This window comes from Pseudonaja textilis, chromosome 3 (genome assembly GCF_049901715.1).
Source record: "Pseudonaja textilis isolate UNSWEBS1 chromosome 3, rPseTex1.2, whole genome shotgun sequence".
Lineage (NCBI taxonomy): Eukaryota > Metazoa > Chordata > Lepidosauria > Squamata > Elapidae > Pseudonaja > Pseudonaja textilis.
In genome coordinates, this window is record NC_141992.1 from 180,783,126 (window position 1) to 180,810,527 (window position 27,402).

The window sequence follows — 27,402 nt, forward strand, 5'->3', positions numbered from 1 at the left end:
TCTCTTGGGAGGATGCTCATTTGTGGCCATATTCCAGGAATAATGAGGGTAGTCGTGGAACATTAGTAAAGCTAGCCATAAATTATGAAAGAAAAAGAAAGAAAGAAAGAAAGAAAGAAAGAAGGAAGGAAGGAAGGAAGGAAGGAAGGAAGGAAGGAAGGAAGGAAGGAAGGAAGGAAAGAAGGAAGGAAGGAAGGAAGGAAGGAAGGAAAGAAACAAAGAAACAAAGAAAGAAAGCTTTGATGTTATTTGGAATGTATTAGAATATCTAAAGTAAGGAGGGCGCCAATTAGAAGGACAGAATAAAAGTATGTTCAGTTATTAGATGCTGAGAAGAATTTTTCTGAATCAAAACTTTAAATGCCTTATGCTAGCTTAAATAGAATGCCCTCATTGTTTATAGTAAAATGCAGTCATCTTTTTTTGTTTTGAATAATGCTGATCAGAATCTTGAGCTCTAATTTATGGAAATCTAAAAGTAGAAGGAAAAGAGATGGTCCTTCCTTCCTTCTTTATTTTCCTTCCTTCCTTCCTTTTTATTTGTAAAGCAAATTAAAGTGGTTTTTATTTTATTTATTTACATTCAGCCTTTATTATTGTTCCAAATAACTGAAAGTTACAAACACATTCAACACACTTTCCTCCTCTTATTTTCTCCACCACAACAACCCTGTGAGGTGGGTTGGGCTGAGAGAGAGAAAGAGAGTGACTATTCCAAAGTGGTTGACTTAACTGTCCATAGCATAAAATAATTTTAAATGTTTCTACATATTCCTGAGGGGAGGGGGAGGGAAGAGAAAGAAAAAAGAAAGAGCTGTGAGAGCTCCATTAATAAGACATCAGTTCATCGATGAGGCCCAAAGTACTTATCTTGAATAATTTTCAAAATATACATAACCCTGATATTTTTTTCACTGTACTTCTTGCCTGCTTTTTGAAAGGATATTAACACATCAATAATTTATTTTCCAAAGGTGAATCAATATGGGGAAGGCACCTTATACGATTCTTTACATGATTTTGGACTGTGGGAGGCTTCATTTAGTAATCACTATCCTTTTAATTACTTTTTCTTTATTAACTTTGTGTAGCCTCCAAGCAAACCAGTTACCACATAACCATTTTTCTCTCAAGACAGGACTTTACTACTTTTCCAAATTATCAACTGGGACCACTTGGAAGTGAATTGCCTCATTTCTCCATACAACTGCTTAGTCATATTTACAACTACTTCATTTAAACCACAGATGTCAAACTCAAGGCGTCGCATTGCCATTACATGATATTTCATTTTTCACCTTTGCGTAGCCAGGGTGGGCATGGTCTCAGCATGACACATCCAGCCTATGGGCCACCAGTTTGACACACCTGATTTAAACCAATAATATTTAAGTCATCTGTGAAGATAATTTCAATTCTTCAATAAACTTAACCAATTAAAATGGCAAAGACACCACACACACAATCCCAACCATCTTCAAACATGTGGACTCTCCTTCTTCCTTTCTCCATACCTAGAGCAATCTTGTCATTGTAGATATGGAAAAGATGGTTTGCTTAATCAGCACTCTACAAAAATAGTTAGGCTGTAAAAAGGCTTAAATTTCCCTTTCATTGAAGGGATTAGCAAAGCAGTCGACTTTGCTGCTGGCACTTTATATCTCTCAATTGAATACGCATGGCTAAAAAGGCATCCCTTCCTATGCTAATCTGGTTAACTACTTACCACATTCCAATTATTTAAAACAATGAAATTGTATCCATTAGTGTAATTAGCCAATTGAAGGAAACTGTTTGTGTCTGCATGAATGGCTCCTGGAAAAAGGTGGCCTTTCTTGGAACTGTCAACATAACAGCCAATCTTTATCAATCAATCAATCAATCAATCAATCAATCAGAATACAGTAGAGCTGGAAGGGATCTTGGAGGTCTTTTAGAAAACCCTCTCCTCAAGCAGACAAGTGACTATCCAGTCTCTTCTTAAAAACCTCCAGTGATGAAGCACCCACAACTTCTAAAGGAAAGCTGTTTCACTGCTTAATTGTCCTCACTATTAAGAAGTTTCTCTCTAGTTCTAGGTTGCTTCTCTCCTTAGTTTCCATCCATTGTTTCTTGTCTTGTCTTCTGGTGCTTTGGAAAATAAATTGATCCCCTCTTCTTTGTGGCAGTCCTTCAAAATACTGGAATACTACTATCATGTTACCCCTAGTCCATTTCTCTAGAGAAGTTATACTCAATTTCTGCAACCATTCTTCATATGCTTTAGTCTCCAGTCCTTTAATCATCTTAGTTGTTCTTTTCTGCATTTCCAACAGAAGTGGTATGCAGCAGGTTCTGACCAGTTCTGGAGAACTAGTAGTGGAAATTTTGAGTAGTTTGGAGAACCGGCAAATGCAACCTCTGACTGGCCTCTACCCCATCTATTCCTTGCCTCCTGAGTCCCAGCTGATTGGCTGGGTCTTTTTTTGGTGACTTGCACAGGAGAACAGAGCAGGAAAGCAGGTTAGTAGGGTGGGGAGGGAATGGGATTTTGGAGTAACCTGCACCCAGGAGTGGGGTGGAAATGGAGATTTTGCAGTATCCTTCCTCTGAAATGGGGTGGGAATGGAAATCTTTCCCTCCCATACCCACCAAGCCATGCCCACCAAGTCATGCCCACAGAATCAGTAATATTTTTTTTTGAATCCCACCACTGACTTCCAAGTTGATGAAACTAAAAACCAATAACATTATCTATGTTAGAAATTCAACTCTCCTTTTAAACTTACTTTTTTTCTACAAATGCCATTCCTTTTTCTTTGTCATATGGAAACTGTTGATTGCAACTCAATAAATCATTTTCTTTTCTTGTCAGCAATGAGCTCTGCTCTTCTTTGATTCATTTGCATGAATAAAGGGAGTAATATTTTGCAATACATCTACTTTAAATGTGATGAAGTATGAATCCAAGGTAATGGATTATATCAGTAAATTATGGTCAAATATATCAGTCCATATATTTGACAATATTATTGCACTGTGGCTAATTCAAGCAGATGCAATTTCACATTTGAAGAAAAAGCATATTAAAACACACTTTGTGAGTACTACCATAAATCCTTATCATTAAATATAAAAAATGACTTAACAAGACAAACATATAAGCTAGTTGGGAAGAATCAGAAGGGAAGGCAAAAAAACTGTACACAGATCACACTGAACTGTGATGTATTATACCTTGAGTTGTCACTTTTAATTATACTACAAAGAAAAAAAATGGATTGAAATGTGGCTCGTATCTCTAAATTGTCTCAATGTGTACAGAATGACTATGAATATCTATAAATTGTGAAATGTTGAGAAGAATTTTTCTGGTCTCTTTATATTTTTTCTATGATCTTCAAAGACTTGTTTGATCTTTTGGACCATTTAATATTTAAATATCTTTAAATGTTTTATTTCAATTAAAGCATTTAATGTCTTTGTCAATCTGAATATTTTTAGGCTTGGTGTAAGTGATTGGCTGGTTTTAGACTTTTAGCAGGTGATTTTATCCCTTTGTTCTGTGTTAAATGATCCATTGTACTCTTTAATTTCATTCTTTCTGCCAATTTTAAGTCTCAGTGGAAAACTTGATTGTATTAGGGATAGACTTTGAGCATAGTTTTAAACATTACTATGAATCACCAATTCATATTACGAATAAGCTTGTACCCAAACTGAGATTGAAAGAATTACCTAAATCTTTCTTTATAAATCATGAAAATTATACAAAGTGATATTAATCAAGTTCTTAGTCACTGTTTGGAATAGGAAGGTGACTAAGGCTCTGGATAGGATTGCACCCTTGCGACTTCTCCTCACCCATAGATCTCTTTGTGCCCTGTGGTATACAGAGGAACTGAGACAGATGAAATACATGAGGTGACATCTAGAGCGCCACTGGTGGAAGAACTTGATCGAACACAGGTAAGAGCTGCTATTAAGGCCCACCTCATGGTGATTTGTGCAGCAAAGTGTAAATACTTCTCCACACTAAGTGCTAAGTGCCTCTGCAGATAATCACCCAGCGATTCTCTTTAAGGTGAGCCCCCTCCTCTTGGGGAAGGAAGGAGATTGAGGTCCACCTGAAGGGGTGTGCTGAGGAATTTGCAGGTTTTCTGGAAGACAAAATTGCTCGACTTTGTTCCCAGATGGATGCCGGAGTGGTTGCTGGTCCGGTGGAAACTCCTGAGGCAGGTCCTTGCCCTGTTATCTAGGAATGGTTTGACCCTGTTGCTCCTGAGGAAGTGGATAGGATCCTAGGAAGTATGCGCACAAGCACCTGTGTTTTAGACCCATGTCCCTCCTGGCTTGGGAAAACTTCGCAGGAGGTGACAGGCGGGTGGACTCTGGTGGTGATTAATGTTTCCCTATAGGAGGGGATGGTGCCCCAGCACTTTAAGGAGTCTGTGGTCTGTCCTCTTCTTAAGAAGCCATCTCTGGACTCCACCCAGTTGGATAATTTCTGACCTGTTTCCAATCTTCCCTTTTTGGGGAAGATTGTTGAGAAGGTGGTCACGCAGCAGTTCCAGAGGTTTCTGGATGAAATGGATTGTCTTGAATCCTACTAGTCAGCATCCAGGCCTGGATTTGAGACAGAAATGGTATAAATCACACTTTTGGATACTCTCTGAGGGGAGGGGGCTGTGGGTGGTGCATCCATACTTGTTCTACTTTGACCTCTCAGCAGCTTTCAATATCATTGACCATGGGATTCTCATGGAGTGGTTTCAGGGGATGGGAGTGGAAGGCCTTGTTCTGTCCTGGTTCACTTCTTTCCTCTGGAGCTGCTCTCAGTCAGTGTTGATAGGAAGGGAGAGATCCAGCCCTCATCCACTGCTTTACGGGGTTCCTCAGGACTCAGCTCCCATTCAACATTTATATGAAGCCACTGGGTGAGATCATCCATCACCAGGGACTGAGGTATCACCTATATGCTGATAATGCTCAGCTGTATGTCTCAGCCTGTGGTGAGTTAAGTGTTGCTGTGTCCTCCATCTGGCAGTGTCTGGAGGCTGTTAGGTGCTGGATGGGGAGCAACGGGTTGAAACTAAACCCTAGAAAGACCAAGTGGCTCTGGGTTTGGGGTTTGTTGGCTCAGGGGAAATTGTCACCTTTGGTCTTGGATGGGGTGGCACTACCCCAAACAGACTCTGTGCATAATCTAGGGGTTTTCCTGGACTCACAACTCCTGCTTGAAGAGCATGTGGCAGTTTTGGCCAAGAGGGCCTTTGCACAACTATGGGTTGTGTACCAGTTATGCCCTTTCCTGGACCAACAGTCCCTACTCACTGTCACTCATGCCCTACTCACTTCCCATCTTGATTATTGCAATGTGCTCTACATGGGGTTGCCCTTGAAGATCATATGGAAGCTCCAGTTGCTGCAAAATGAAGCAGCCCACATGGTTTTGTGCAAACCCCGGTGTGCACATATTTCACCACTCTTGCAGGAGCTGCATTGGTTGCCAATTTGCTTCTGGGTGCAATTCAAGGTACTTGTCACCTTTAAAGCCCTTCATACCTTGGGACCAGGTTATCTAAGGGACCATCTCTTGCCGGTCACATCTACCTGACTCATCAGAGTGGGGAGGCAGGGAATGTTGCGGGCCCCATCCCTGAGGGAGATACACCTGGTGGGACCCAGAAGAAGGGCCTTCTCCATGACGGCTCCCTCTCTCTGGAAAATCATTCCCCCAGATATTTTAATGGCCTCCTCTCTAATATTCTTCTGGAAGGCACTGAAGACCTGGTTCTGCCAACAAGCCTGGAGAACACAGAGGGGGATGGAGCCCATCAAATGGCTCATGTGACCTGCTGTCATTGTGGTGGGGGATGGGAGTTGAAGGTGAGTTTTTTTCAGATTTTGTTCTATTGTACTTTATTAATTTATTTGATTCTTTTTGTTAGTTTTTATTCTTCTTTTTAAAAAAAATATGGTTTTACATTCTATAAGCTGCCTCAAGTAGCCACGGGTGAATAGGAGGCAATATAAATTCAATAAATAAACAAACAAATATATAAAGTTAATTATTATTTACACAAATAGAACTTCTGAATGTTTTCAGACATGATTCTTTGTCCAGTGTTGGTATCAAGACCAGTTCTCTGTAGTGGTTAAGATATTGAAATAGAAGCTGGGAAACCATGAATTCTAGTCCTCCCTTAGGTTTGAAAGCTGATTGAGATAGTTGAGAATGAACAAGTCACCTTCTTTCAGTCCTCCATCTCCATCCCATAGTAGTTGTTATGGAGAAAATAAGAGATGAGAGAGCATTATGTATGCCAACTTGAATTGTACAAAATAAATATGGATACACATCTAATAATACTTCTGCCAATATCATGGGACAAATATGAAAGGACAAGCATTATTGGCAGGATATAATAAAAATATTTATGAGAACTTAGAAAATCACTGCAGATAAAAATATGGGAATTTTACTGCATTGACTGGCCACTCAGTACATGCCACAAAAAATGATTTTTTTTTTGTCATTTATGAGATATGATCAAATGTTTAGCAGCAAATTCAGATTTTTACTGTTTGGCAGTCCTGTAGCAAACCTTTCATCCATGCCTTGCATGAAAATAAGCTTAATGAACATTTCAAATATCTTCCCCAAACAAAATTGGATGGTTACACATCATAGATGCCACTTATGGAAATAATACCAAATGATCAGTGAATCCCATTTTGGATCTATTATATATTTGGTTTATTCACATCAAAATAATCATGCATGCACTACATTATTATGACGGTGTACTGACATGCTCACCAAAGACAAGTGAAAGCTTATCTCTTCCATGGGTATTTGAATTATTATGTATTAAGAAGATCTATATATGGATTTGATACTGAAGTACATTTCAGCATATTTTGACCTGTTGGTGAAACTTAGTCCATGCAGTTACTACCATTTTGGAAGTAGATCCTTTGTTCTACTCCTTGTGTGTTGTTAGAAACAACTTAAGCAATAAATGATTACTAGCAAGTTAGCATCCCTGTTTCTCTTCTAAGCACCTGTGGTACATATATTATTCCTTGCTGATTTACTAACACTATGTTTTCTGATTATATAGGGGAAAATATTAAACAGTATAAAACCCTTTATATGAAGTTATGAAATTGAGAATGTTAATGGGCTATTTCTTTTAAAGACAATGTTTGTCTTTTCCATGAAGTCCCCTATAATTTTCTGGTGCAATTAATTTTAAGAAAGCCACCAAGTAGCACAAAGGATAGGGACATTCTTGTTTTTGGTGGCCAACATCTGGGGGGCCACAGAAGACTTCCAAATCAAGTATTTGCTTTTGAGTCTTCTCTTGTTGGACTGCCTCAATTATAGTAACATATAAAATATTCATCTGGCCATTCTTTGTTTGCATATGTTGGACAGGCAGATTTTACCTCACTACCTTTTAAGAAAAACAAAGAAATGACAGGCCAATAAAAATGTGACACCATATTCAGTTCTAATTGTTTCTTTATTGAATTATGGAAACACAGCTGTTTACTTATACTGGCAAAACAAATGAAGCAAACAAACTGTTTACTGGAATTTTTTTTGAATCACAATATGACATCTACATCCATAACTAACAGACAAACAAATCACTTCTTGTCTGCTGTATAAACTTTTTCTGAAAGAAAACTTGCCAATATTGAAAGCAACATATTTTCTACAGGTAGTCCTCAACTTATGATTACAATTAGTTTCAAAATTTCTGTTGCTAAGTAAGATGGTTGTTAAGTAAATTTTGCCCCATTTTGCAACCTTTCTTGACACAGTTGTTAAGTGAATCATTCAGTTGTTAAGTAAATCTGACTTCTCTGTTGACTTTGCTGGTCAGAAAGTTGCAGAAGCTGATCACATGAACTTGAGAAGTCCCAAAGGTGATTTTTTTTTCAAGAGGCAACTGGACTTTCTTGTTTTTCTTTACCATCATAAATGTCAGTTGCCAAGCATCTGAATTTTGATCACATGTCAGTGGAGATGCTACAACAGTTGTAATCACTTTTTTTCATTGCTGTTGTAACTTTGAATGGTCACTAAATGAATTGTTGTAAGTCAACAACTACATGTATTGACCTGAACTAAGATATGAATTTGAATATTATAGAACTGGCAAATCCATCCTACCTTTACATAGGTTTGACTGTCATTTCAAAACATTTTTTCTATATAGTGAATTAATAGAATGCCAGATAAATTTCTGTATCATTACAGAATTATTTCATGCAAACCACCCTTAAAGAAAAACCTATTTTGTTCATTATTGAAAGTAGATACCATTCTCCTTTTTGTATAAATCCTAAACTCTGAATATTTAAAATATGTGGCTGCGGCAATGCCTACTAATTTACTGTAATTTTAAAAGAGAGTTAGGCGATTAACCTAGGAATAAGTTATTCTGAGCACAATGCACATTGGATTAAACCACAGTTTGTTTAAACATGGTTTTTTAAATCATAATTTACCGGGTTAAAAAGTAATGCATAAATAATGGTTTATAAATCAAATTGATTGGATTGCCATAATGTGACCCCTGCAGTCAATTAAAAAAAAGTGTATTCAGCTAATGAAATAGCTAAATGCATAAGATTGCTCTGTTAATGAATGCAAAGGGTTATTAACCCTAATTGCAAAATGCCACATCCAAGATCAAGGGCAGCATGCTTTTGAATCAGTTGCTAGGGAACAAGAATAAAATAAGCCCTAAGATCTTGTAAATTGGTTATCCAGGGACATCTGATTAACTATTATAGGAAATTGGGTGGTGGACATAATATTCCTTTGGTCTGAACAGCCTTGCTATGTATGTATGTATGTATGTATGTATGTATGTATGTATGTATATATATATATATATATATATATATATATATATATATATATATATATATATATATATATATATATATATATATATATATATATATATATATGGATCTTTGGTTGTTCGGGTTTTCTCCCGCGTAAGATTCAAAGTGTCTAGGCAACGTTTCGATGAAGTCTCATTCATCATCATCAGGCCTCTGTCTTTGGCTCTTGCTTTTCAGAGTGATGTGAGGTTGCAGCTGCTTTTTCTTTCTGATATATATATGTTTTCTGAGGTTCTCGGGTATTTGTATGTGGATCTTTGGTTGTTCGGGTTTTCTCCGCGTAAGATTCAAGTATCTAGGCAACGCGTTTCGATGAAGTCTCATTCATCATCTTCAGGCTTCTGTCTCCGGCTCTGTGCTTCTCAGAGTAATGTGAGATTGCAGCTGCTTCCTCCTTTTAACTGCCAGTGGGGTGGGACTTGATTGGGTGGGGGCTTGGCTGTGTTCTGATTGGGTGGGGTGTGTTCTCATTGGTAGGGGGTTTGGCTGTGTTCTGATTGGTTGGGGGGTTAGCCGTGTTCTGATTGGTTGGAGGCGTGTTCTGTTCAGGTGGGGGCTTGGTTGTGCTCAGGTTAGTCTTAGTTGCTGGGGGATTTGAGCTGGTGAGTTGTGATCTTGCTGTTTGGCTTCTAGTTTGTGGTCCTGCTGCATCTTCATAGTAGGTGTCGGTTTGCTTCATGTATGGCTCAGAGGGGTTTGAAGTGGGTAGTGATGCAGCTGCAGTGCAGCTTCTGGTCCATGGTCGTGTCTCATTTTCTGAATGGATGGGAGTCTGTTTTCTATATGGAAGTGTGGTGGTGGCATCTTGTGTGGCTCTCATGGGTGTGGGTCTGGTGTCCTTCTTCATGTTAGGTACTCGTCTGTTCATGAGGGCGGGTTTCCAAATGGCTGGAAGGCGGGAGGTGTCATCTCGTTTGTTCATGCTGTGTGGGTGTTTTTCTATCTTTATGGCTTCTCTGATTATTCTGCTGTTGAAGTGTTCAGTTTTGGCGATAGTTCTGGTATTTTTAAAATCAATTTCATGTCCTGTGGCTTTGAGGTGTTGGACCAGGAAGAGGTCGTTTTTCTTCTTTTTGATTGAGTTCTTATGTTCTTCAATGCGTGCACTTATTCTTCTGTTAGTTTGTCCAATGTATGTGGTAGGGCAGGCAGTGCAGGGGATTTCGTATACTCCTTGGTTTTCTAATTCGATTTTGTCTTTGGGGTTTCTTAGGATGGTGGATATTTTTCTGTTTGTGCAGAATGCTGTTTTGATGTTGTGTTTTTGGAGGATCTTGCTAATTTTGTCTGTAGTGCCTTTTATATATGGGAGGAGGGCTTTGCCGTTTTCTTGTTCTCTGTCTTGGATTTTGGTTGGGGTTTCTTTTTGGATTAGGTGGGTAATCTTCTTTCTTTGGAATCCATTGGCTGTAAGTACGTTGGTGAGAGTGTGTAGTTGGGTTTTTTGGTGTTGTTCATCGGCTAAGCATTTTGTTCTGGAGATGAGTGTCTTGGCTACGGAATTGATCTGTGCTGGGTGGTGGTGTGAGAGTGCATGTAGATAGCGGTTAGTATGTGTTTTCTTCTGGTAGATGGTGTGTCCTAGGGAGCCATTGGATCTTTTGTATACCAAGACATCTAGGAAGGAAGTTGATTGTTGGCTTCTGTTTCCATGGTGAATTGTATTTTGGGGTGTAGGCTGTTGAGGTATGTGAGGAAGTTGTTCAGTTTTTCTTTCCCGTGTGGCCAGATTATGAAGGTGTCATCTACGTATCTGAGCCAGAGTTTGGGTTTGTGGTCGTATTTTTCTAGAGCTTGTGTTTCAAAGTGTTCCATGTAGAGGTTTTGCGATGACAGGTGAGAGGGTGATCCCATGGGTGCTCCTTCTATTTGTTTGTATTTTTGTCCATTGTAGGTGAAGTATGTATTGGATAGGCAGTGGTTGGTTAGATCTAGGATGTGCTTGGGGGTTGTATTTGTTTTGGATGGCTGTCAAGGCTTCTTTTATTGGCACTTGGGTGAAGAGGGATATGACATCGAAGCTTACTAGTAGGTCACTAGGTGGTAAGTTTTGTTTCTTTATGATCTCGATGAACTGGAATGAGTTTCTTACGTGTGAGTTGATGGATTCTGCATAGGGTTGTAGTTGTTTGGCGAGGAATTTGGCCAGGTTTTGTAGAGATGAGCCTATGGAGCTGACTATTGGTCTGAGTGGGGTTCCTTCTTTGTGTATTTTGGGGAGACCATAAAGCTTGGGGCATCTGGATGATTTTTCTCTGGGTATGATTCCTTGCTGGATTTCTTCACTGATGGGGGAGGCTTTTATTTTGGATTTGGTAGTTTTTTCTAGGTAGGTGGTGGGGTCTGTCTTTAGGGGTTTGTATGTGGGGTCTTGGAGTAGGTTGGTTAGCTTGGTTTGGTAGTCAGATGTGTTCATAACCACTGTCGTGTTGCCCTTGTCTGCTGGTAGGATTATTATGCTGGTGTCTTCTTTCAGGTTAAGTAGTGCAGACCTACTAGTAAGCTTCGATGTCATATCCCTCTTCACCCAAGTGCCAATAAAAGAAGCCTTGACAGCCATCCAAAACAAATACAACCCCCCCAAGCACATCCTAGATCTAACCAACCACTGCCTATCCAATACATACTTCACCTACAATGGACAAAAATACAAACAAATAGAAGGAGCACCCATGGGATCACCCCTCTCACCTGTCATCGCAAACCTCTACATGGAACACTTTGAAACACAAGCTCTAGAAAAATACGACCACAAACCCAAACTCTGGCTCAGATACGTAGATGACACCTTCATAATCTGGCCACACGGGAAAGAAAAACTGAACAACTTCCTCACATACCTCAACAGCCTACACCCCAAAATACAATTCACCATGGAAACAGAAGCCAACAATCAACTTCCCTTCCTAGATGTCTTGGTATACAAAAGATCCAATGGCTCCCTAGGACACACCATCTACCAGAAGAAAACACATACTAACCGCTATCTACATGCACTCTCACACCACCACCCAGCACAGATCAATTCCGTAGCCAAGACACTCATCTCCAGAACAAAATGCTTAGCCGATGAACAACACCAAAAACCCAACTACACACTCTCACCAACGTACTTACAGCCAATGGATTCCAAAGAAAGAAGATTACCCACCTAATCCAAAAAGAAACCCCAACCAAAATCCAAGACAGAGAACAAGAAAACGGCAAAGCCCTCCTCCCATATATAAAAGGCACTACAGACAAAATTAGCAAGATCCTCCAAAAACACAACATCAAAACAGCATTCTGCACAAACAGAAAAATATCCACCATCCTAAGAAACCCCAAAGACAAAATCGAATTAGAAAACCAAGGAGTATACGAAATCCCTGCACTGCCTGCCCTACCACATACATTGGACAAACTAACAGAAGAATAAGTGCACGCATTGAAGAACATAAGAACTCAATCAAAAAGAAGAAACGACCTCTTCCCTGGTCCAACACCTCAAAGCCACAGGACATGAAATTGATTTTAAAAATACCAGAACTATCGCCAAAACCGAACACTTCAACAGCAGAATAATCAGAGAAGCCATAGAGATAGAAAACGCCCACACAGCATGAACAAACGAGATGACACCTCCCGCCTTCCAGCCATTTGGAAACCCGCCCTCATGAACAGACGAGTACCTAACATGAAGAAGGACACCAGACCCACACCCATGAGAGCCACACAAGATGCCACCACCACACTTCCATATAGAAAACAGACTCCCACCCATTCAGAAAATGATACACGACCATGGACCAGAAGCTGCACTGCAGCTGCATCACTACCCACTTCAAACCCCTCTGAGCCATACATGAAGCAAACCGACACCCACTATGAAGATGCAGCAGGACCACGAACTAGAAGCCAAACAGCAAGATCACAACTCACCAGCTCAAATCCCCCAGCAACTAAGACTAACCTGAGCACAACCAAGCCCCCACCTGAACAGAACACGCCTCCAACCAATCAGAACACGCTAACCCCCAACCAATCAGAACACAGCCAAACCCCTACCAATGAGAACACACCCCACCCAATCAGAACACAGCCAAGCCCCCACCCAATCAAGTCCCACCCCACTGGCAGTTAAAAGGAGGAAGCAGCTGCAATCTCACATTACTCTGAGAAGCACAGAGCCGGAGACAGAAGCCTGAAGATGATGAATGAGACTTCATCGAAACGTTGCCTAGATACTTCGAATCTTACGCGGGAGAAAACCTGAACAACCAAAGATCCATCTATATATATATATATATATATATATATATATATATATATATATATATATATATATATATATATATATATATATATATATATATATATATTTTTTTCTGTTCAACAAAATAATAGTCATTTATATTTTGATAACATTTATTCCCTATGATCTACACTAAGAGGCCTTGTTGTGGCAAACTGTATGCTGCATTAGCCACAACCTACAAGAATTAGGGTAAATTTACTTTTTTTCTTGTATGCCAGGCTTGATTTTGAAATCTTTGAAGGAAGAATAATGAAGGAGAAGAGAAATTTGTTCAATTGTTTAAGCTAATTTTTCAACGTTATGAATAAAGCAGGGAAAGATCACAAGATAAATCTTTGCCTGCTGAAGATTATCTGACCGGAGGGAACTTCCCCCTTTCCACAAACACACAAACTCTCTCTCACACATACACACACATCATCACAATTTACATAAGTTTGATGGATATAGTATATGGATATATATTTTAATGTGCTTAATTTAGCTTGCATATTTTAGACATATTTGATACCCCCCTGTGTCATGAACCACTTACCTAATCACATCTGTTACATGGAATAATTCAAGTTCTCCTCCATAAATTATATGTTATCAAGTACAAAGTCCTACAATTGCTGATAGAATAGTCTTCTACTATCCACAATTTTCCATGCACAGATAAAGGTAAACTTTAGAACCTTTAATGCTATCTATCTAAGTTGTCTTTGATTTATGACCATAATTGGGATTAGAACTTCTAGTGTTACGTCATGTGGTCATTAAATTGTGTTGTGCTTATGTTATGCTCGATTTTACAACCTTATTTACTGTGATCTTTAAACAAATTGCATGGTTGCTAAGTAAATTCAGCTTCTTTCATTGACTTTGTCAGACCCCATTGGGGAGATTACAAATAGTGATCACATGACTCTTAATATGCTATAGCCATTGTAACTATGTGCCAATTCCCAACTTGTAAGAGCATGGACTTTGAACAGTTAGAAAAGCACTGAAAACAATGTACTTACGACAAGGCCATGCTTTTACAAGATGAACAGTCATTAAACTAATCTAATTAATACAATGTATAGTTCTACATTAGTAGTGTTGATATACGTGTACACATTTTCACTGTAGTGGAACACTGGTCAACAGTGACAATAAAGTCAGTACTGTATTATATTCCTAAAGGATACATTGATAGTTTTTTAGACACAGACTCAGAAATAGGGGGAAATTACTCTATGTATGAATTAATATAGCCATGCTCTAGATAGCAATGTCTTCCTCCCATTTCCTATAGTGCTCATTTACGATATGCACATTTGACTGTCAAAGATCTTTTCTCATTTTTCTCATTTTTGCCTAGAATCAGAATCAGACCCCAGATGTCATCTAGGTAGAATGTCTTTTAAATCATTATCTTCAATAATGCATTATCTGGGTGCTCACCTGGCACAAGAATGAAAAAGTATTTTTTTGAGAAGACTAATAAGACAATATAATAATGGCCTTAATAACTATGCCTTCTTATTTCCAGACTGAAAACTCTATTAGATTAGCACATCAAATACACACTGCCATTAAATATATACTAATCAATTCTGGCTGTTTGACAGTACTTATAATATAGTTATTTGCAATGTAATCCTTCACTGCCTACTGAAGAGTTATCAGAATCGGTAATGGTTCTAATAAAAACAGGGGGTTGATTTTGAAAGCAACACAGAAAAAAAATCATTTGTAAGAAAGAAAGTAAATGTTCATAAAGTGCACGAGGTACCCTATGAGTACATCCTGAAGTGGTTCTGAAATCGAGGCAAAAGTCCTCATGAAATTAGGTTAACGATCTCATTATGCCCTTATAGTTTGTCCAGAGTTGTTAGATATTCATACTAAAAGATAGGTAACAAAGGAGAAAAAAAATCTGTGTCCTTATAATGAATTTAGAAAGGTTATCAGTACCTATGTTTATTGTGACATCTCTACCTCCTTCATTTTTTTAGCCACAAGAGGAAGGAAAATCCAGAGATCTTTATTTCTTAGTACTCTCTTGAGATCTGACATCCAAGATCTTTCTTCTCCAGAATCTAGCAATTCTGGGCATCTGTGCAAATAACAATCATGTAGATTCAGTATCCCTAAATGGGTTTCCATTTAGTTCAGATAATTTACTTATTCAATAAACCTCATATTTCTCTTTGCTTTATTTAGAGCCTTCCTCCATATTCTTTTATTTATATATATATATATATATATGTATGTATGTATGTATGTCTATGTCTATGTCTATGTCTATGTCTATGTCTATCTATATCTGTCCATCTGTCTGTCTATCTATACTATTTGACAATCATGTCACAAATGCCTTTTGTTGAACAAGTGGCAGTAACAATCATTTGAAAGCATTGAAATTGTTGGTAGTTTTCTTGTATATGGAGTTTATAGAAGGCATCTGATCCTATATATAATATGAAAAGAATGCTATAAAAACTTACTGGGAATTATGTTATATGGACTAGATAACCTACAAGGTCCCTTCCAACTCTGATTATCTGTTAAAAACCTAACCCATGGTAGTGCAGTGGCTAGAATGCAGTACTGCAGGCTACTTTTGCTGACTGCCAGCTACCTGAAATTTGGTAGTTCGAATCTCACCAGGCTCAAGGTTGACTGAGCCTTCCATCCAGTGGTGGAATTCAAAAATTTTTATTACCAGTTCTGTGGGTGTGACTTATTTGGTGGGTGTGGTTTGGTGGTCATGTGAGTAGGTGGGTGTGATTTGGTGGTCATGTGACTGGGTGGACATGGCTTGGTGGTCATGTGACTGGGTGGGCATGGCCAACTCAATATCACTCACATCAAGGGATGCCTCACCTGGCCCCTCCCCTCCCAGCCATTCCTTGTCACCCAGCCTCAACTTACCTATAGTTCTGTAAAAATGTTGTTCACCTTTTTTGACTTTATTATCTGCATACTATAGATGTACTTTCATGGACCACTGAAAGGAGGAAATGGCTCACATGCTTTACTCAAGAGTGTGATAGGCAACAGGCTTAGGGGCTGCCACAAAGATAGGCAACAGGCTTAGGGGCTGCCACAAAGAAAGGGGGACAATGTATTTTACAAAGAAGCAGAATGCAAACAAGAAGCAATGGATGGAAAATGAACAAAGAGAGAAGCAACCTAAACCTAAGAAGAAACTTCCTGACTGTGAGAACAATTAACCAGTAGAACTGCCTGTCTCCAGAAGTTCTGGGTGCTCAATCACTGGAAGTTTTTAAGAAAAGACTGGACAGCCACTTCTCTGAAATGGTATAGGGTTCACCCCAAGGTCCCTTCTAAGTATTATTCTGACACCCTTCCCAGGATTTCTACTCAGAGTTTGGCATCCTCAGTTTTCTTGCCTGAGCTGGGGGTTGGACTAGAAGACCTCCAAGGTCCCTTCAACTCTTATTAAACATATGTGTATTTTATGCTTTGGACTATTGACATTGAATTGATGTAAACCCTGAAAAATATGTGGTAGCCCTGGGCAAAAGAAAGGCAGAAAAATCACTCTAGGTGTAGGGACAGTGTAAAATATTAACACATGATAAATAATGGAACAATTAAAAATAATAGCACAGAGTTTTATCTCTCGCTCTCTCTCTTCCTATTTTTTTTCTTTTTTTCTCTCCCTTTCCCCCCCCCGTCTCTGTCTCTGTCTCTGTCTCTGTCTGTCTGTCTCTCTCTCTCTCTCTCTCTCATACGCACACACAAAAACAACAACAACAACACACACACACACAGAGCACTTAACTGACAAGCATTTTGGAAGCAGCTCCTTTAAATTTCTCCAAGACTGGAGTGGATCTCCTCACTCCTTCTGTCAGACTGTACTCCTTCTCACTCCAGCACTTTAACTCACAAGGGGAAAGTGAAACTTGCAGCGTCCATGGAGAATCCTTGGAGAAGTTTTTAAAGGACCTGCTTCCAAAATGCATTTCTTTTACATTGCAAAAGTGCTCCAAGGTTCAATTCACCCCCCACCCGCTCTGTCAGAATGTGCTCCTTCGCACTCCAGGCACTTTACTCACACAGAGAAAGCGATACTTGCAGCGTCCATGCCTTTCTTCCTTTCCCCCGGGGAGAAAGAGGACATGGGGAATGGAAAGCTAGGAGAGTGATCGCAAGTGAGCGACCGGGTGACATGGCTGGGGGCGTGGCCAGCCAGGGGGCGCCACCGGTTCAGTGACCCACTCCAAATAACCGCTATCTGTTCATCCGAGGAGGTGCGAAACAGTTGAATAACACCTCTGCTTCCATCCTTCCAAAGTCAGTAAAATGAGGACCCAGATTGTTGGGGGCAATATGCTGACTCTGTAAACTACTTAGAGAGGGCTGTAAAGCATTGAGAAGTGATATATAAATTACTACTTCCAATCAACCTCTGTTGATTTCACAATAATTCACCAAATGATTTTATAGATATTAACTCAGAAATAATTTCTACTGTTTTCCTCTTCTTTTCCCCTTAGATTACAGCTTAGTCTCTGTTCCATGCCATATATATATATATCTGCTTTTCTGAGACTGATTGTTGTTTATTTTTTTGGTACTGAAACTCCCCTTTCAGAAATGCAATAAAACATGTCATTTGCTCTGCCAAACTTGCTTTGTAATTACAAAGTTGGGACAAGTTTAATTTATTAAAATAGAACCTTTTTTGGAGAATAACATGGTTATTTGGAGAGTTAATATGGTTTAAATTCTGCTATCCCCCTACAAAAGGTCATTAAAGTATACTTAATCTTTCTACATTGTGTGATTTTTCCCTTTTTAATGATCCTGCAAACCTTTGCTTCAGGGTGGGGGTCGGGGTGACTGATTGGAGCTGAGCATTTACTGGCTGGATACCCTTCCTGATGCCCAAATGGAGTTCACAGCAGACAATTTTTCCTTGTGCCCAGAGATTTTCTACATTGTGTAAAATAGACCAGATAAATATATGAAACCTTTCCTTTGAAACTCAAACTACCTAAATGTTATAGATCATCCCCTTCTTGAAAAAGATTATAGTTGCTCTTAAGTATAATGCATGTTTTGTGCTTCAGCAGTTTTATTCACCTGTGTTTTAAAGGAAGTTTCCAAGTCCTTTGATTTTGGAAACTACCAGATTTATTAATATGAACCAAGTGATGGGAACACACTGAGTTAAAGCCATGAGAATGTATATGGCATTTTTTATACACTGCAGGATTGGGCTGACCAATTTCTATGTTCTAACACTTTCACTGTATTGATGTTTTGGATTTAAAAAAAAAATGTTTGACAATTATCTAAATATGGATACAATTTGATAATGTGGCAGATTTTTCAAATAACACATATGCATTTAGGTTGTTTCTTTGTTGTAACTTATAGAATTGTGTATTTAAAATTCATCCAGAAAATACTGTTTCATGGACTGTTCAATTGTTAAATAGCTTTATAGCTATAGCCAGTTTTTGTGCTGCTGAAGCTAATTGCCCCACTATGACACAATCTACCCATTCTGAGATATCAATATTCATGTAATCCTCTGCTTGAACAACTTAGCTCAGTTATGATAGATTTGCAACCATTTCTGGGCTAATAGATTGCTGAATCAATTATTTCTGCATCTCATGAATTTTATGATTGCTTGACAGAAAAGTGAAAAAGTGGTTGAGTATAACTAGAAGTGTCTATACATTTTATGTCATTTGATAGCTAATGTGAGTTAGTTGGCAAACTATCTAGCAATGAGTAGAACTTTGGAACAATGGGCTAGGAATAGATTATTATGGAGAAAATGCATGATGGCATATAATCAATCAATCACCTTTTACTGATTCTTCAGTGTATTTGATATTGTTCCATCTGGTACATTTTCCTGTAGACTGGTCTAAAAACAACACTGTATGAATGAAGCAGGTAAATGCCATTGTATCATCTGATCTCATATATATATACAAGCCATATCTGAAGAAGATAAATTTGGTCTGAGAATAACTAGGAGTGAAACAGATACGGTTTTCATAGAGAAATAGAGTTTTTCCTGCTTGAGGAAAGCAGAAGGGAATTGGATCTAAATAACTGGCAAGAAGATACTGTTTGTGGACTTGGAAAAATTGAGATTGCTAGGAAATCAAACTGGGTTTTGGCTATTGAATAAATTCCCTTTCCATTTCAGTAGTCCAAATACAACTGAAGAGGGAACTGAAGGGAAGATCTCTGAAGAAGAAGGACAAAACATTTGTGAGACCAATACTAGAATACAGCTCATCAGTCTGAAACCCACATTATGTATCTGATATTAACATAGTTGAAAAAGTCCAGAAATATTTCACAAGAAGACTTCTCCACTTCTCTACTCATTGCAGAATACCTTTATGCCACCAGACTTGAAATTCTAGACCTAGAAAACTACGCCTCCTTCAGTCCGATCTAAGTATAGTATATAAAATTATACATTGCAATGTCCTACCTGTCAATGAATACTTCAGACTCATCCATAACAACACAAGAGCAAACAATAGAAACAAACTCAAGGTTAATCACACCAAACTTGATTGCAGGAAATATGACTTCAGCAACAGAGTGTTCAATGTCTGGGATACTCTACCTGACTCTGTGGTTTCTTTCCCAAACCCTAAAACCTTAGACTGTCTACTATTGACCTCACCCCTTTCCTAAGAGGTCTGTAGGGGGCATGCATAAGCGCACCAATGTGCCTACCATCCCTGTCCTATTGTTTCTTTTATTTTTATTTTTTATTTTTCTTATATGCATCCATGTATTCATAACTATGTTTTTACTTATACCTATTATTTTGTAAGCAATTGACAATAAATAAATAAATAAAAAAAAAAACAAGGACTTCCCCTTTCAGAGCTGCAATTCTAGTCATCTTAAATTGTAAGAAACCAGTTGGGCTTACTTTATAATACTCCTGTTTAGGTCAAATTAGTTATCAGCTATTTGTCACACATGTTTTAAGGGCCTTTTCAAATAAGGAAAAAGTTTAATGTACATTATATCTGGTGGACTCAATGTCTTATACTATAGATCTGTTAATGCTGGATGAATTACATTTTAATTCTTTAGTTCAGTGAGGCGCTATTGTGAAGAGGGAACAAGCAAGGTTATTGACTGAAAAAGGCTACGAAGTCTATATTTTCCCCTTTGTTGTTGTCCTCTTTCAATACTGCAAAATCTTTTGGCACCGTTATATGATCTGCCACAAAGATAGGAATCTGCCTTATGTCAGATCAAATCATTGATTTATCTAGATCAGTATCATCTATACTGACCAGCAGCATCATGGCAGAGATTTAGATGGCCTTTTCTATATCTGTACTTGAGGTATTTAATTTTAAAATGTTGCTGTTAAAAAAAAAATTGGAACACTGCATCTCTTCCAGCAAGTTGAATTATACAATTTTATGAGCAGAGATGCTATTCTCAAACTAAAAAGTAGGTTGCTAAGAAGGCCAAATAATGTTCCATTGATTTAATTGCCATTCTTTTAGTCATGTGCTATTATTAGAAAATAGAAATGGAAAACTGACAAATGCTCCCACAATAATTACAGTTAGAGATCACTTTGCAAAACACATGCAGTATACATACTTACAATGCACCATGATTACAGCCTATTATTTGATGTCCATGGGGCAGGTGTCTTGCAATGAAATCTCATGTTAATGTCCTATCAGAACTGAAAAGTTTAGATCTGTGTCCTCTAAGAGTCTTCGATGCTGTCACCTGGAATAGCAGCAATCCCTTAACTCAGAAAATATCTCAGGAGAAATAAAGCAAAGCAGATAAAACAACCCTACTTTGGACAAATCCAAAACTTTTAGGTCATTTATGTTCATTAAAACCATCCACTGTCACACAGAGTTCCATCAGAACATCATACAGCAAGGTGAGACCCACTGTAGCACCCAGCAATCCAAATAGTTGGAGAGCAGGTACCTAAATTAACAATTCAGGAAGAATGGGTACCCACAATCATTTGTTACAATATGTCTGTGCAACACGATGGAGAGAGAAAGCAAGAAACAGGCTAAACATTAAAAACATTTTGGAAGCAGTAGAACACAGCTTCTGGGATCTGCAAATGGGCATCTCACACCACCCAGAGGCTACCATATGAGGACAAATTATGCACTGTAAAAATTGTTTGGAGGTGGAAGATACTTCCAATATAATCTGCTGGATCCCCTGCATGGATTGCCTTGTGACTATGTAGGATGGATGGGGAGGAAGCTAGCCACCAGATTGCAGGTGCACAAGCGAGCAATCAGACGAGGAGATCCAAACTCACTGGAAGCCTCACATTGCAAGAAACATATGGAAGGACATATTTTCAATTTTGCAGCTACTAAGATTGTTGGACTGGCAGACACAAAAACATCCAGGGGAATTTTTGAAGCCTGGTAAAGCCCCCATCAATCAATGGAAGTGCTGATTTACCCCCACTTTATCAAGAACTTAAGAGAGGAGGGCTCCAACAGCCAATGACTTAATAGCCAGCCAAAAACACCCCAATTTACATCTAAAAAGCCACATACAACAATCACCATATACAGTAAATACACACATAGAACAACCCAAAGCACACAGAGAAGTTTCCTGATGGGGTCCAGCATGAGTCCAAAACCCTGGAAGACAAAATCTTTGATCCCAGTGACTGACCCAGATTGGATCCTCTAAGGAAATCAGCTTTTCTACAATGTAGGAAGTCAATCTGTTCTTTTGTAGAAACAGACTAATTCTGTAAATTAGTCCACTAGAGTCATCCACGCTAGGCAAACATTTAACATTAAACATTTCAAACTGTTTACAAGTTTGGCAAAAATTGTCAGATTTTTGTATTTATTTAAAAGTTGCTACTTAACACAGAATCACTTGCCAAGGGAAGGCTCCACTGTATGTATTCTTTGGAGTTTAGAGATACTTTTATTTATAATCCAGCATTAAGCAGAGACAGTCTTAATAAGCCATTCCAATTCTAAAAGATGATGCTTTTATATTCTCAGATCTTCTTGTTAGCAAATTAGGTTTTTTAAGTGTTTAAAAGAAATAAAACTATAAAGTTTCTGGGAGTCATTTCCCATTATAATTCACAATTTTATTCACCCCATCATCACATAGCTTTTATTCCTTGTTCCTTGCTCTTATATTCATTATGAGTTAAGTCATTGTATAAAAATATGAAGACATTTACAGTGTCATAAATGTACACTACTAAATTGTGGGCATCAAGTATTAACATAGTTAAGCCATGCATCTACAAATCAGTGGTGGGATTCAAATTTTTTTACTACTGGTTCTATGGGCATGGCTTAGTGGGTGTGGCAGGGGAAGGATACTGTAAAATCTCCAGTCAGAGGTGGTATTTGCTGGTTCTCTGAACTACTCAAAATTTCCGCTACCAGTTCTCCAGAACTGGTCAGAACCTGCTGAACACCACCTCTGCTACAAATCTAAATACACAATGGAATCACTTCAATATTTTTTCTATCCACTTTTTCTATCTACATTTCACAACTGGGAACAAGTAAACACATGTCTGAATCTCAGACTTAAATATTCTTTCTTCTCTCACATACTATAATAGCAATAGCACTTAGATATATATAACACTCCATAGTGCTTTGCAGCACTCTCTGAGCATTTTACAATGCCAGCATACTGCTCCCAACAATTTGGGTCCTCATTTTATCAACTTTGGAAGGATGGAAAGCTGAAGCTTGAGCCCATCAAGTCAATAATGCAGTCTAACCAGTACACCACCAGGGCTTTTATGATAATGAAGATCATATTATTTTCTTGTTCATAAAGAAAATAGAGAGTAAATGTAACATTATGGAGCCATTATGTGTAGTAATGATAGTGTAATGAAAAGCAATTTAGTGTTGTTACAATTCATGCATGCATGCATGCATACATACATACATACATACATGCATGCATGCATGCATGCATGCATACATACATACATACATACATACATACATACATACATGGAGTCAAGCTATTCTCCAAAGCATCTGAGGGTAGGACAGGAAGCAACTTAGAACTTAGACAGGAAGCAGCTTAGAACTCAGGATAAATTTCCTGACAAAATAATTAATCAGTGGAACAACTTGCCTCCAGAAGTTGTAAATGCTCCAACACTGGAAGTTTTTAAGAAGAGATTGGATAATCATTTGTCTGAAGTGGTGTAGAGTGTCTTGCCTAAGCAGGGGATTAGGCTAGAAGACCTCCAAGGTCCCTTCCAACTCTGTTATTCTATTCTATTCTATTCTATTCTATTCACATATCACACCAGAAATATAATATTAGGTTAGTGGATTTGGCTGAATAATCAGTTGTATATTATGGATTCAATGAAGTTCCAAGTGAAAAGAGTGGGTGTTACTTTTAACCAGTAACTATATATGCAGTTACAATATTTTCATTCTAAAATATCTGTCAAGAGTTGAAACAGCAAAATAAACCTAAAATTTGTATAAATGTGCTTTTCATTTTTATTTAAGATGGCAAATATTTAATCCATTTCAGTAACAGATTCAGAGTTGAAGAGGAAAGAGTACATTTTATCTACTGTTTATCAAGGCCTAGAGACAGGCCTAAAAAATATACTGCTGGATAAGACAACTGTTCTTTAGGACATATGAGACACTCTGGGAATTTACACTGACAATCAGCAAAGGAATTATATTCAGTTCTGCTTAAGTTCCTAAATACTGAAAGCTGTATTAGCCTGCTGTTACTTTGTTTTATTACCTTGTTCAAGAAGTAACTGAAAGGAAAATGCAAGCAAGACTAATTTTGTTCTCCAGCTGCTTGAGAAATCGTGAGCAAATCCACTGAAAGTGCTAAAGTTAAAGAAGCATAAAACTAGATCTAATTTTAATGGCTAGGTGAAGAGCTTCAGGAGCCAAATATGTGGAAGGAAGGAAGGACTTATGTGCAACTACAGGATTTAAATATTTAAGAAAATATCACAGAGCTATTAATTGGCAAATAGTCAATTACAATATTTATAGTGCCAATTTCTAAAAACATCAGCTAACAGCCACCAAACAAAACACTTCATCTATAGTTGCCAACTATAAAACCTTTGTTCAAAAGTTTGGCCTTCAAGGCTCTCTGAAAATTCAAGAAGGGCATTTCTTGAAATTCAGAAGGAAGAGTGGTCAACAGCATTAATGAGACAGTGTACTCTTATTTTCATCCCCTAGAAAAGTATTGTAAATTCTGGCTGTAAATGCCAAAGAAGTCATTTCTATTTGGAGAAGGCAATTCTTCTGGTACATAACTGCTAATTCATAACAGACATCATACATAATGAGCCGTAAAACCTTCTTAAATTGATGGCCAATGCAGCATTTAAAAATACAGGTAGCTCTTAACAAACTGTAGCATCTGGGTAGCCTTCAGCACAAAGTGCACTACAGTAGTTGTTATGGGAGATGCTGACAGTGCATTATGCTCCAGGTAGGATCACATCTGGTAAAGAGCTTGACAAAAACCCCTTTGAGTATACCGTGTACCTACCTACCTAACAGTAGCTGTGAACCTAGAGATACTCCTTATCTGAGACCCAGTTCTTTTGGGAGATTGCTTCAAAAGTAACAAAGAAACAAGTGACATATGCAGTGTAGTTTATAAGTAAACATCACTATCTTGCAGAGATTCAATCTTAGCTTCCTTATTCCCATTCTCTTATTCTTAAAAATCTTTAGACACCGAGTCAACGTTTGCCTGCTTTGTAAGGGACAGAGTTGTAGGCACAAGCAATTACTAATCTTTGAATATGATTGGGGAATATACTGTGCTCAACAAAAGTTGAAGAACCAGAAAGATGCTTGTCCCTACATCCAAGTCCCAATGTAGCTAATCAGTAGGTCAACCAATGAGATTTCTGTTGCATATGCACTTGTTGCATGCTTAGACTGCTGTCTACTAGATTAATGAGAATGTTGATAGACAACTCAAAGGGATGTAAATATGCTAATTGCCCTCATTTTCCCAACATTATTCCAAAAGAAAGGAAAAATCTTTCTACTTATCAAGGAGCTCCTTGTACAAGTGCTTCTTGATAATCCCATGGAATTGAATTTTTCAGCCTAAAAAGCTACATCTGAGATATACACAATGTACAGAATAGCTAATTGTCAGTGATGGCAAGGATAAGAGCCTGAAATCGGTTTTGACCATAAAGCCTGCTACTGATTCTGCCCCATATCACACATCTCAAGAATAGCTCATATAATGAAAAGTCTTGTTGGTGAACTCACCAAGATTTGCGCTTTGACATATAATTCTATTTACTGCTGATATTGCTCTTCACAGCTCTCCAGAATTTCCCTAGTGATGGTCCACGATGTCACCAACAAGCAACAATGGTTGATTTTGCTAAGTTCTTAACAGTTGCTAATGATGCCACTTGTTGGCCTCTTCAAGAAAGTCCAGTTCCCTCTTAAAAAAGCACTTTAGGGGCAACTATGACCTGGATGATTGAGAATCTCCATAAACCCCAGGCTAGATGTTAACTGTCCTTATAAATACCCCTACACAATTTTTTAGAACCCAGATGGTCACTTCACTTTAAATAGCATACCAAATGTCTCACTCTAAACAGTAAAAGTGGGGCCACAACAGAAACAAAATTAATATCACTTCATTTAAATGTACATTTTAGTTGAAGTTAAATACAGTTCTTTATTTAATATTTTTCTTCCAACTATGATAATAATAATTGCAAATGAGTAAAACTAAGTCTCTAAGACTGTATCCAAAATGTTCAGGAGGCATACATGTCCCTAGGAATACAGATGTGTACCTATATTGTAAAATATGGATGCTAAGCATTTTTCCTGGGTCAGGGGTTGCAGAGTTAAAGATTCATCTATTTCTTACATGAGCCACTTCTTTCTTTTTCTGTAATACACTGCAGTATTGCAATGAGCTTTATGTGTAAGCTATAACTCATCCAGAATGGGGTGGCACAAGCAAATATAGGTATGCCATGGCATCCTTGTTCAGTGAGCTGTAGTAATTTCCAATAAGCTTCCTCATACAACTCAAGGTGTTAGTCATCACCTTTAAAGCCCTTCATGGCACAGAGACTGGTCATTTGAAGGACAGCCTACCTCCAATTGTTTCTGTCTGTCCAGTGAGATCACACAGAATAGAAGGACTTCAAGTCCCTTTGATTAAACCATACATCTATCAAGACCTAGGAAATATACTTTGTCTCTTGTGACATTTGCCCTCTAGAAAACAATCTCCCAAAAGATTACTACAGCTTTCACCTTGATGACATTTGGAAAGTCCTTGAAGACTCAGGCTTGGGCTAGGTTGGGTGTTGGGTTCTTGTTGGGTGCTCTTTTTTCTTTGTTGTATGTTTTTTGGACATACATATATCAATTTTGTTTGGTTTTATGAGTATTTCTTATTTTTTAATTGCAAATTGCCCAGATTCACTTTGGCCTTGGGCCACTTCCAAATGTAATCAATTAGTTAAATAAATAAATAATGGCCTTTCCCCCTTTTCTCCTAATATCTAACTCCAGTTTTCTTATTTTCTTCTCATTCCTTCCATTTCTAGAAGGCAGAAATAGACATTGTCATCTGTTTTGTGTCAGATGGTGTGAAAAGCCATCTGTCAGCTCTGTGGGAAATACTTGGGATATTCACAGCACTGGAAAGAGCCATTAAAACCATCAAATTCAATCCTTGCTCATCACAGGAATCCAAATAAAAGCATTCATGGCAGATGTTTTGAGCCTCCATATTTAGTGAAGGGGAGCATAGTTTCTCTCTAGGTATTTAGCATCATTGTGAACTTCGGTTGATGCTAGTAAGTTCTCCTTACAATTTAACTAAAATTGACTTCCTTTAACTAAAGGACATTACTCCATGATCTGTACTCTGGAATGATCTAGGTCAGTATTTTCAAAATTGGCAACTTGAAGGTGTGCAGATTTCAACCCCCAACCAGCTGGAGAGTTGAAGTCCAATTATCTGAAAGCTGCCAAGAATTAGAAACACTGAACAAGCCCAATGAATTAAGCCTTTATTAATTAATGTATACATTATAAACAAAAGCAAGAAAATCTTTGCTCATCATCCTGAATGTGATGTCTAGAAATCCTGATTTACCATTTACCAACCTCCATACAAAATAAGTT

The 27,402-nt window shown here is 38.1% G+C and overlaps 1 protein-coding gene across 1 annotated transcript; it reads left to right on the forward strand.

Moving 5' to 3' along the window:
* The first annotated feature begins 4,903 nt into the window (after positions 1-4,903).
* Positions 4,904-25,692, forward strand: LOC148126445 (uncharacterized). Its single transcript, XM_087930404.1, has 2 exons — positions 4,904-5,555; positions 25,562-25,692. The coding sequence occupies exons 1-2, from the start codon at positions 4,904-4,906 to the stop codon at positions 25,690-25,692; spliced, it is 783 nt and encodes a 260-aa protein (XP_087786530.1).
* Positions 25,693-27,402: the final 1,710 nt, after the last annotated feature.